The sequence below is a fragment of the Aptenodytes forsteri genome, unplaced genomic scaffold, assembly GCF_000699145.1.
Source record: "Aptenodytes forsteri isolate BGI_AS27 unplaced genomic scaffold, ASM69914v1 Scaffold75, whole genome shotgun sequence".
NCBI classification, from domain to species: domain Eukaryota; kingdom Metazoa; phylum Chordata; class Aves; order Sphenisciformes; family Spheniscidae; genus Aptenodytes; species Aptenodytes forsteri.
This window is the reverse complement of record NW_008794171.1, coordinates 1,134,912-1,147,379: the sequence shown is the minus strand read 5'-3', so window position 1 is coordinate 1,147,379 and position 12,468 is coordinate 1,134,912. Positions and strand designations below refer to the sequence as shown.

Below are 12,468 nucleotides of genomic sequence, written 5' to 3'. Positions count from 1 at the left end.
TCTGCTAATCCCTATGTCTTCCCATGTCTTTTACCAGTTCCAGTAGGAAAAAAAAGCCATTCATTCCTTTTTTTTTCCATTCTAGCTGAAACTAGACAAGACTGGAGTCACCCCAGCAAAGCCTGCTTTAGCTGGGATTGCAGCTTACAGTCATTCAGAGAAAACTAGTTCTTCAATGGATAAAGTTGGATGCTCTTCTAACCAGAACCAAAGCACTAAATCCTTTAGTCAGTCATCACTCACTGGGAGCCAGGCTGTGACCCGCCTTGCAACCACTGCAAATTATAGAAAGGACTGGAAAAAGAAAAGACTGTGAGAGTACATCTAACCCATCTTCACAGAATTACGGAAAGCCCTCAGATACTCTCCCTTTTACAGGTTACAGAACAAACTGACTCCACAGAAATACCATCTTCATTTGCACACCTTGGTCATTGCAAGTATTTTGGTATCAGTCAATCAGGGGGAACTTTTCAAACAAGCTGGACTACACAGCTTCTTATGAAGGCCTAAGAGGACCATTCAATCTCCATCTTTCTTCCTCATGTGCATCTTTTGCCAGGCAGGAGTAAACTACGTGTTGGTTATTCAATGGCTACACTTGCAGCCAGGGATGGTAGAAAAGCTGTAGGGTCCCCTGAAGAAAGAAAACCAGAGAACAGGATATATTATTTTTTTTCCAGTGGGACAGGTATGCTGCTTATTCTGTCTCCTTGACTGATGGAGACTGGCAGGATGAATAGCACGGACTGAAATATGTATTGTGTCCTTTCAGTTGGCAATTTTAAGTGCTCTGAGTGAGGTAGGTCTGGAAAGCTGCACTTCCTGCCCTGTCCTGAAGACTTCCTGCAGACGCTTTGGGAACTACTGCACAACAAGCCCCTTATGCCCCTTCACTTATTCCGGACACACGATACAGAAACAGTTTTTAAGTGTTATCAGCCTTCCACTCTCCCCTTTGCAAGGACCGTAGGTGCTTGTCCCTGTGCATCAGTAGCTCCTGTTCTGCCCCATTTCCTCCCACACTACTCCCACCCCTGGATCCCCTGCCCTCCTCTGCCTGCACCCAGACTCACTCTCATCTTCCTTCTCCTGAGCTCCCAATCCTTCTCCCTCATACCCCCTCACTCAAACCCAATTTTCACTTTCTATTACTGTCTTCCAGGCTTCTTCCTAGCCTTGGACCTTCACCCTTCCTGCACTTTACTCCTTCACCACCTCCCAGCCTCTGTCCGCCCCATCACATTTGTCCTACTCTGGATCTGGTCCCACCTGACTGTTTCTTTCCCTTGCATTAACCTTTCTGCTCCCTGATTCTCTCCTACCTTCAGTTCCTGCCCTTCCACACTCAAGACTCCCTCTTGCAGTCAGTTGTCCACTTTCCACTCCCTCTCCAGCCACCCCTGTAGCTCAGGTTCCCCAGAACCAGCCACCTGAGTCGAGTTTAACAACTTGCTGCTGCTGGCAGGAGCGATCCCATTTCCGCTTCTTGCCTCCAGCTACGTGCTCCTGCTACTGCCCTTGTGCCAGTGTTGGCTTTGTCTGACCCCACAAGCTGGAGAAAATCACTGAAAGAGCAGAAAACCAGCAGAGAGAGAAAAAGGATAGTTTTCTGCCAGTTTGGTGAGAGCTCAGACAAGTGCCAGAGCTGGTGCCAGAGGAAGGAGTGGACACAGGGCTGGGGTGGGGGAGGACTCCTTGCCCCTTTCTGAAGCTCCTAGCCTTTAGATCAGCTCTGCCATCCTGTGAAACCTCACCTAAGAGTGTCCAAAGCCCCTTGTCCTCCCCTTCCGTTGACATATTGGCACACAATTCAATGCACTGTAGTTTCAGTCTGCGTGTGTCTTGCAGGCAGAGCAGCACAGCTGGGCTCACGGATGCTGAGTCTTCTGCATGAGGTTATGCCCCACGTAAGTGTCTGGCTTAGGTACTCTGAGCTGCACCTTCCTCACTGGTTACGTAGGAAGCTTAGGGCTTTAACATTAAATATAGATAACTGGTATGACGGAGAGAGATAAATATCCCTCCTTTTACCTGATTTCTGCATTTTCTACTGATTCACGATATGATGTGAACCTCACATAAATCCTCACCTCTTCCTATGAAACTGGAGAATCATTCAACTCTCATGTTTCCACAGCTACGTCAAGGCTAAGTATTACTATTAAAAGACTCTGTGAAAGGTGCTTGGCTTTTCAGATGGACCAACTGCTTCAGGCACTCAGCCCCCCTTCAAATTCCAGCTGGGGCTTGACAAAAGAGAGCCTCATCAGAGGGGACAGAGAAGTGAGGACCGTTTTTGAAAAGATGACACGAACTCAACACGGTTGGCCTGTTCAACGCGGTGTGAGACTGCCCTCAAGACCCCACCCCTTCCCCACACACAAGGTGGCAAGCAGAATCTCAGGCATAGTCAGGGCATGTCCACCTATTCATGGGTGTCTCAGAGGCCCCTTGGAGAGTTGGCAAGCTGCTGGGTGTACCTCAATGGGCTGTTTACCATCAAGCTATAGGTACAAAGGGAAAAAGAGGTATCAAACACTGTTGTAACTACTCCAGAGGTCTCCTCTGGGGGACTGCACAGGCTGTGAAGGCTGAGAGCTGTGGATGCTAGGTCTATAGAGAAGGCTCTCAGACCAAGGGGCAAGGGGCAGTCAGGTCAAGATGAGCAGATGCGGGTTGATAGATTCAGGCACTATCCTGGGACACAAGGATAGTGTCTCTGAGACTGACATTGGGTCTGGTTCAACTCCAGACTCTATCAGAGGATTCCTCTGCAATGGTAAATGTGTCCTTATCCAACAACTCCAGTGGATTGATTGTAACAGCTTTGAATGAGATCTTCCTTCTCTCTTTCCCAAAATATATAATAATATATAAAATATACAGTAACATTTCCTTCCTCTCAAGGTTTGGCTGGCTTGCTTATTTAGATTATAAATTCTTCAGGGCAAAAGCTGTCTCTTACACTGTGTGTGTACATTACCAGAAACAGGCATGCAGCAAATGAAGCAGGCAGATGGTTCTGGAATAGTTCTGTTGGAGCATCTGGCTGATTTTCTGGATCGGCATCACATACAAATGGTAAATTCACCCGTGAAAACTCAGATTAAAGGAACATTACTGGGTCTGTTGCTGTCTTAATGACAGTCATCTGTGGCCTGGGGCAGGTCTCCACCATAAAAACACCAGCAGTAAAAGCAATATTTGCCATTAAAATATTCCGTCATTTTGAACCCCTAGAGAGACAAATTACTGGGACTTGCTCTTGAGGACTTCAGGGAATTAAAATAATAGGACGACTCTAGGGAGAGAAATGGGAGCTGGGGCTTGTTAATTTTTTTTTGTTCCTTGACTTCTTGAGGTATTCATAAATTGCCTACAAACAAGCAAAAACTTACAGGAAAGGGTTTTTCACGATGCCAGCTCTAAATGGCTGTGGAATTATATTGTTTTTCCAGGCTGCCTTTCCAAAATCCCAGCAGGAAGTTGAGTCAGGGCTTGACTCTGGCCTCAGATGCACACACAGCAATAGCAGAAATCCTCACTTCAACCAGCTAAGAAGCCCTCACAGGGATCCCATCTTTAATGATGAGATCACAGGTCAGGACAGACTAACTTGCTTAGTAGCAGAGAACCAGACCTGAAACATCTCCGGCCCCTTGCCTCTCAGTCAGCATTGCATCTTCACAGTTCCTTATCCCAGTCTTGTCCTGTTACACCTCCTTCCAGTTAATCTGATAAGCACAAACTTATATCCTGTCTTTGGTGATGGTTCCCTACTTTACCCACCACCCCAGGCCTGTAAACTGTAATCTCAGCCACCAGCACTGTGGATCTTCTCACCTGCCCTTTCCTTCTTGCAGCCACCATCATCTTCTCTTATGTACACACCAGGCACCTTGGCTGTCTCTCTGCTTCCCTACCCTAGTTCATGTCTTCCAGGTGGCAGTGGAGTAAAATCAGAGGACTGAAGCAGCTAGCACCCTTACTGTGCCTCCTGTCTCCAAAAGCATTATTTTTCCCCATGACCAAGACAAATGACTGGCTCATGAAGTGCCTCCTGGATCAAATCAACATCTCTAGACACGCAGGTGGGTAGAAGCTGATATCCTTCAAAATCCTTATGTAAAACTCATCTTTTCTTTGATTCTTACAGAAGCCGGATCAAAACTCTCCCTTTGAGACAGGGGGCATTTTTAATCCGAGTTTATACAGTTCTTCACAGAATGACATTTTGCCCTATCAATGGACCTCCCAGGCACTTTCACAACACTAATAAATAATAAATAAGATTTCAAGTGTACTGACATTAGCAAAGAACTCATCCACGCAAGTGCAATGATGGTTTTTATTGGTATCTTCATGGAATTACCTTCAAAAAGCAGTCCAAATGAGACAACAGGGACTATCTCAGCTACGTCCCAAATCCCCAAACCCAGAAGCATTTGACCTAAGTGGCTAATATTCTGCCATTCTACCAGTGTAAATACTTTATGCAAAGTGTTCAAGAAACCTTATGGAACTGGCAGTGTCTCTGAGCCTTTGAATTACAACGTCCTCAGGGACTGGCCGTCCACAGTGTGATTGTATATATATTTCATTCAGCAAACTGAGCATGAATGATATAAGGCATTACCAAGACAACTGTCCACCATGACAATACAGGAACTTATGATATTTTCTCTCTGGTTTCGTGTTCATAAGTCAGCTATGACCCTGCAATCGATGGTGGTTATTGGGACATACTCAAGTTTTTATCCAGAATATTTAATTCAGAAGCCCTTGCATGAAGGAATGCGACCAAAATGGAGCTATCAAGAAAAGCTGTCATCCAAATATTATTTTTATAGCGAGCATTGAAAGAAAGGTCACATTGTTATTTTCTTACACTATGGAACAGTTTCTATTATTGCAGATTCCAAAAGCCTGGAATCGCTGTTATTTATGATCTAAGTCAAATTTAAGTCCTGGTTTGTACCAATTACCACAAGTCACTCTAGGTTTTCTCTCTTCATTTCACAAATATTTGCAAAATAATTCCTTCACACTTGAAAACAGAGAGGTTGCCTCACCAAAATGTGCTCTTCTTTTCTTCTTTAGTGGTAAACACAAAGGTCTAGGAAAATACTTTTTTGATATAAATCATCCAAAGAAGACACATTTTCTTTGAGAAATTTCAGAGGCTAAATTAGAGGTGTAAGTTATCGCTCAGCAGTGAACGATAACAAGAGTTTTTCTATCTGCACTTTCAAAAAAGCCATTAGATCTTTTGCTCCTGGTGCTTCTTCCTCACATAGCACTCTAACAATCTGACAGTTTAACATACACTTCTTATTAAATCCGTATGGTGCCCATGCTTTAAAAAAAAAAGGTAGAAGGCCATATCCTGCTGCTTACTATGCTGCTCTAAGTCCAATTATGCTCTCCTGAAAATAAATTAAATTACCCTGGGTTTACACTGGAGAAAATGAGAGGAGACTCTGTCTCAGCATCTCTGCAGAGCTGCCAGGTTAGTTGAAACACCATCTCTATCCCTTGGAGATAGTTAAGAGTGATGCATTTGTATCAGTTAAGCACTGATTTTCTGGGCATTTGAAGGGCTGGTGTAATGGAGGGGGCCTGCAAGGGGGGGTCATCTCAGCACCTGGAGCTCCTCTGAGCACAAGCTCCTCACTGATAGCACATCCCTTGGTGCAGTGCTGCACCGTGGCCACTCTCCAGCCAGATGCAGCCATGCTGTGTCCCTGGGTCATGGAGCACCTGAGAGGCCATTGGCCACATGCTGCAAAATACAAAGCCTTGCTGTGGGAGAGCATGAGGCAAGAGGCATGTATGGGACACTCATGCTTGGAGCAGGTACTGGAGAAGGGATTGCTCAGTATTCAGTAGGAAGGGAGACTGGTTGGATTTAAAAGGAGCCTGTTAAGTCCTGGTGAAGAAAATGATCTAAGGCATGCCCCAATTAGGGCAAGTAGGGGCAAAAAAAGCCCCAAACTGCAACTAATCACACCACATTCCTGGGTTCTTGGAAAAAAAAAAAGAGAAAAGAAAAAAAGGAGAAGTTCCCATCCTCAAAGCGATTATAAAGGAACGGACTAACAACCCAAACTGCAACTAATCACACCACATTCCTGGGTTCTTGGAAAAAAAAAAAGAGAAAAGAAAAAAAGGAGAAGTTCCCATCCTCAAAGCGATTATAAAGGAACAAGGACTAACAAGGCCCTGAGCTCTGCACAAGGAAACACTGTTGTGGGTTGTAACTACATAGACAACACCGATGCTTCCAGAGCCTTAAAAATAAGGACCACTGGTTGTTCGTGTAAAGTGGGCACTGAAGCTCTCATGATCCCTTCTGTTATCCTTGTCCCCAAAGCTGAGACTAAATAGGGCACATGCCCACACATAGCAGACGATAGAGTGGCCTTGCTCCATTAGGGTTCCTGTTCTCATGAGATCAGCCTTCTTTTCTCCCCTCCCTTGCGTGAATGAAGTTGAATAAAAAAATTTGGAGAAAAAGTCAGCTTGAAACCTTTGAGTTTAATTTGGCTTTGGGTCAAAACCAGAAGGAGATGAATAATATTTTATTTAGTAGATACAGGCTTTTTCTTTTTTTTAATTGTTTTTTGACTTCTTCACAGAAGACTAATGGATCTTATTGAACAAGTCTTATGGCTGATCAAAAACTTTGAAAATATGTGTGGAATTTCTTAGACTAGTTAAAAACATCGTTTTTTGTTCAAAAACCTTAAGTCTTACTCCAGAAGCATCTTTCACTGACTGGACTACATTTCTTCAGAAGGGGAAAGTTAGACTTCAAACTTCTACCCAAGCCCAGTTACAGATTTTCCCCACATCAGCCCAGGTTCTGTGTAAGTATTGCAAATCTGATTAAACCTGTGCAGAATTTTGAGCTTCTAATTATTCCCTAAACAAAGAGAGTGTTGAATTCTAAGATTTTTTTCATGACTGTGCATATGTTGCATCCTGATAGACAATGGAAAGGTGACTCTTTCCCACAACAATGGAGAATAAAACAGAGAAGCAAACAAAACCTTCATTCAGATCAACCTTCCAGGAAACCAAGATGATTTCCATCATTTTTATGACTTTTCCCTAGTGGCAAAAGACATCTAATTAGCAAATCCCACTACAAGTTTGCTCCGACTTGACACAAAGTGAATGTGACAAGCAGAGAAATTATAAGCCTTACATTTCCAGTTAGCAAGCTTGGGCTGATAAAGTCAAGTTCAAATGCTTTTTTGGGATCTTAAAACTTGGGGACTAAAAATCCAGAGGGTGAGCTGGTTCAGCTAAAAATGTGAATTTATAGTGTTTCAGTCAGTGTTATCTGGTGGCAATGTCACAGCAGCCGTTTATGAATGTGCACTCACATTTCCAGCTACAAAGCACTCCAGCCAGTACTGAGATGGCCCTTATAGTCCACAATTATAATGATCTGAGGAGGAGTTGAATGATACCGAGCAGAATCAAACCTTGATTCCTCATGAAGAAATAGGGAATAAGTAAAATAAATATTAATCATTAAGTTAATTAGTAAATGCTGGTGATTAATCATGCATTACTGTTAATGATGTGTAGGAATCCTCAGAGGTGGAAGATGAGCCTCCAGGAATGAAGACCATGCAGCCTAAATAAGGTGATGTCCCCATTGCTAAAATCGGGAGTTGACCCACGAGGTTGCTTTAACCTTTGTTGTCTTCATTGAAATATAATGTTAGGGGTGTCTCCTCCCACTCTGATTTAATATTCAGACTGGACCTATGGGGACAAGCAGGCCTGACCAAGGGGTTGGTGGGCTCTTGCAACTGCGCAGACAGGCCCTAAAGGAGTTCACATAATTCATAAATATTGCCAGGTGAAGAGTTATGTTCAAACCAATCAAAAATCCTACTATTTATGGACCACCTGTATTTCTAAGTATCGTTCCAGCAGCTACAGAATACTCAACTGAGAGACACCTACCTGATTTTCTGAATTTCAGCAGAACTTTGGAACAACTGGATCTCTAAAAAAGTCCAGTTATCTCTCTAGAGCATAGAAACAACATAATTCTTGCTGCAAAAGCCCCGTAATCTGTGCTTCTAAGCTTCTCAGCTGTGCTGTGGGTCAGGTAGCCATGTCCTGCAGTCAAAACTGTAGAAAGTGGTCAGATGACAAGAAACTTTGGAAAGCTACTTGCAGAAGTCTGTGTTGATAGGCAAAACTCCTTCCTTGGTGTAATATCTGAAGTTTGGCACTTAGCAGAGTTCATTTAGGGAAAGTTTCCCCTAAGCCAAAAGACCTTGTGGCTGCACAGGTGAGAGATCCGACAACACCCATGATAAATCTTTCAAGTACTGCTACGGCCACGTTGCCAAGTACCATCTTGTTGGCTTGCCTCCCTGAGCAGCCCAAGAGGACACAGAGCAAGGAGCTAACATTGCCTCAAGCAGAGTTGCTCTCAGTGTTTTTATTCCTTTCCAGAATGTGACCTTGCATATTTTTTTCAGAAAAATAGTAGTGTTTGCAGAAGTCCTGCCTGTCTCCCCTGTGCTGACAGATTGCTGGAAGCTTCATCATGGCTGAATGAAGAAACTGCTAAAATTCATCTCCCTGCCAGTCTATTAAGAGAATGGGGAAATGAGCCTAAGAAGAGAGCACACGGTGGCCCAAGAAGGAGAGGAACAGCCAGCAAAGACCTCCCGTAAAACAGCAAAGCTGTAGCTGTGCTTGCTTCCTGCCAATGCTCATTCTTCAGCATCTCCCAACAAAGCAACATCTCCCCACCCAAAGGTGCCTAAATGTTTCACCTTGCACCTCTTGCTAAGGGATTCTCTGTTGGAGAAAGTCATGGTTGGCTGGTCAGGGAGTTTAAAAGAGTTAAAAGAAGAAAGGTTTCCATGCATACAACTATATTTACTTTTTTTTAAAAACATCAGACTGTTCACCCAAACAGTTTGGCCAAGAAACTCCAGTTCTGAATGATTCATTCACAATGCTGCTTCTCTGGGACTTTATGGAAGACTTAGGCTTTCACTTTTCAGTAGTTTCTTACAGCTGTTTTTCACATATAAGAAATCTACAAATGATCTCCACACATACATTGCCATTCCATACCCTCAACTGTGTTGAAAGACATTTGCCCCACCAAAACTCCCCAGAGTGGCTTATAAGTCCCAAGATCAAATACCTGTTTTACTTGTTTTGCACCTGGTTTCCAGTTTCTGGGGTACAGTGAGGTTACATATTCAAACTTCAATTGGCAGGTCTGAAACTTGGGATCCTGGTGCACAGTGACTTGACATAGCATAGCTGAGCTATAGTAATCAATCAAGTCAGAGCACTGTCTCATGATAACACCATGGGAGCTGGCCATGTGGTATATAATTGTAGACATATCTGTGGCAACCTTCACCTTCATATCTAAGCACGTATTTTATCCACAGAATATTCCCAGAAGTGTGATGGGTGTTTATAAAGCTCATGGATAAGTCTTAGTTTTCCTTTGCCAAACAGATAACAAATGTGCAAACAGTATTTTTTTCATGTCAGTCAAAAGATATCTAAAACCAGAATTTCCTAACCCTGCCTCCCTGAGGAAACCGATGGCATAAAAATTAACGTTGTAAAATACATTATCTAAGATAACATAGGAATTCATTGAAAATTTGCCATTCAAAAGAGGTTAAATTTTTGTAAACTAGAAAACTTAGATAGGAGTCCAAAATAAGCTTGCATCTGCTCTGCTATCTCACCTTTCTGACAAGTATCTACATAATATATATCAGTGACATATTCACTCCATTGCGTTAAGAAAATATGTTATGAACACGTCTTTCTTGAAATTCTTATAAATGTGCATCCATGATATACCTGAATAGGTGCTAAACGTGCCATCACCAGCTCTGCTGAAGTATGTGCTGAGATGGTCATTATCTGCCACCAGTACACATCTCCTGGAGGAATGAGGCCAGGCTGGAAAAGCCTTTTTACTACTCAGACCAGAATGATTCCGTAACAAATAAGGAGGAATTTGCCTTACCTGTCTATGCTGCTGAGGGACTGGATACTGCAAACCTGAGATTTGCTGGCTTTGCTGCATTTTCTGAAGCATCATTTTTTGCTGCATTGCTAGGGGTACAGTAGGTGGCCTTTGAAGAGACTGGTTTGGGAGAGGCTGAGCAGGTTGTGGCTGTTGTTGCTGCTGTTGCTGAGGCTGTTGCACGGGGGCTGAACCCTGTGCCTGCTGCGTGTAGTGCAGAAGGGCAGGCTTGTTTTGGGAACCCAAAACTGAAGGCATCTGCTGGTTTGTTTGCTCTGAGTTAAAGTGAAACAAAGGCTTTGTGTTGCCATGATGCTGCTCTAGTGGTGGCTGAGCGCTGTTGATAAAGTTTCTGTTGAGGTCCTGAGGCTTCTGTTGCATGATTATGTCCATGGGATTGCTCTGGGGAGTGGTTGGTTTATAAACATAGTTGTTCATCCCTTTCGACTGGTTTCCATTCACTGGTACCCCAAGCATTGCTGAGCTTTGTGGGCTGAACTGCTGCTGGCGAAAAGAAGGACTGGGGATTTTCTCTTGCACGAAGGGTCCAGGGGAAGGTCCTGATGGAGACAAGGTGGACCAGTTGGCCGTCTGGTTCTGCTGCTGCTGTTGCTGCTGAATCAAGGCATGCTGCTGCCGGTTGGCTGCGATCTGTTTGAGCTGCTGTGCATGAGACACCTCCTGCCAGTTAGGCAATGGCCGACTGGACGCAGAAGAAACCTGCGATACCTGTGTTTGACTCTGAGGCACCGAAGGGATGGGTGAAGAGGTGGACATGGCAGTGGTGGCCATGGTGAAGGCTGGACCTGTAGAAGAAGGCCTCACCTGTGGGGAGCCCAGAGGAGCCTGATTCATGCCTGGTGCATATTCGCTCTTTATCACCATCTTATCCATCTGCAGAGATCTCACAGGCCCCCTTTGGCTCTGCTGCCCAAGGTCGATGTTGAATGGCTCATCTTGTTTTATTGTGGCATTTATCATATTCTCGAGCTCGAGATCACTCATTGGTGGCACTGATATGTTAGTCAGTTCATTAAATAGTTCCTGAAGCTCCAGATCCATCATTTGTTCCCATGAGTCTTCCCCATATCTGTTAGGGAACATGTTCTCATGGGATGTCTGGCCATCTAAGTGTTTGCTGCAGGACATTGTTTCTCCTGGTTCTTTCTTTACCTCTTTCAAAGTCATATTAAACATGCCATTCCCACTAGCATGTGTATTGTTTGCTAGGTTGCTGGCCTTTCTTTGTGATCCTTGCCCCACAGACATAGTTCCTGACATTGACTGGCTTTGGCAATTGTTAACATGTTGTCCACCTTGTCCCACTGAGATATTATCACCCACTCTTATCCTCTTAATGTCGAGGAAGGAGCTCTCTGAAACACCATTGGGCCTCTTGTTGTTGACAGGCGACAGATTTACCACCAACTTTCTCTTCAAGGAGCCTTGGAGCTGAAAGAAGCAGAGACAAAAAAAAAAATTCATTAGATGACACCAAAGAAACAACCTGTAGTCTATTTGCTAGAAGGATCTTGCAAGTCAACAGGCAAGTAAGCACTGCTTAGTGTAGAAAGCTACTCTGGGCTTTCTCAGTCAATGAATCTATGCAGAACTGTAGGAAAATATGTTGCAAGTGAGACATCTCCCTGCCACCACCACCCCTGTCCTTGTAGCCACTAGCATTTTTCAAGCACTGCTGCCTCCTATTGATCACAGACCCCCTTTCCCCTCTGGGTGAGTGGAGGGAGGTGGCCAGAGCTGTAGCTGGCAAAGCCTAGGGCATATCTGCCCCAGATTTGCTCCCATCTAATTGTGCCAGACAGATCTAAAGTATTTTTAGATAGCAGAGACTAATGCAGTCATGAAATCTGCCCTTGTGCCTCTCCAGTGCTGCAGGATTTTCTCATGATTTTGGTATATGATCCAAAAGACCATTTTTCACTGCTGTAGAGTCCAAAAGTCCTAGGAAATATTTTAATGGCCCACATGAGATCCAGGCATCCCGATCTCACATAGGTTCATACTGGCCAGAGATGTGTATAATTAAAGATGTTAGAACTTAACTTGTTCAAAACTGAAAATGAAGCCACTGGAGCCATGTCAGGTTATGTCAGCCAAGGGTCTGGTCAGCAGAACTGCTACCTTGGACTTCCAGAGGGCAGACTTTGGCCTGTTTAGGAGACTGGTTGGCAGAGTCCCTTGGGAGACAGTCCTGAAGGACAGAGGAGTCCAGGAAGGCTGGACATTCTTCAAGAAGGAAATCTTAAAGGCGCAGGAGCAGGCCGTCCCCATGTGCCGAAAGACAAGCCAGCTGGGAAGAAGACTGGCCTGGCTGAACAGAGAGCTTTGGCCAGAACTCAGAAAAAAAAAGGAGAGTTTATGACCCTTGAAGAAGGGGCAGGCCACTCAGGAGGACTACAAGG

At 44.2% G+C, this 12,468-nt stretch overlaps 1 protein-coding gene across 1 annotated transcript in view; it reads right to left on the bottom strand.

Moving 5' to 3' along the window:
• The window catches only part of MAML2 (mastermind like transcriptional coactivator 2), a 171,255-nt gene that overhangs the window by 66,137 nt on the left and 92,650 nt on the right, over window positions 1-12,468 (bottom strand). The window contains exon 4 of the mRNA XM_009282305.2: window positions 10,046-11,497. Within this exon, the coding sequence (XP_009280580.1) occupies window positions 10,046-11,497 (1,452 nt within the window). The remainder of the gene's footprint in view (window positions 1-10,045; window positions 11,498-12,468) is intronic.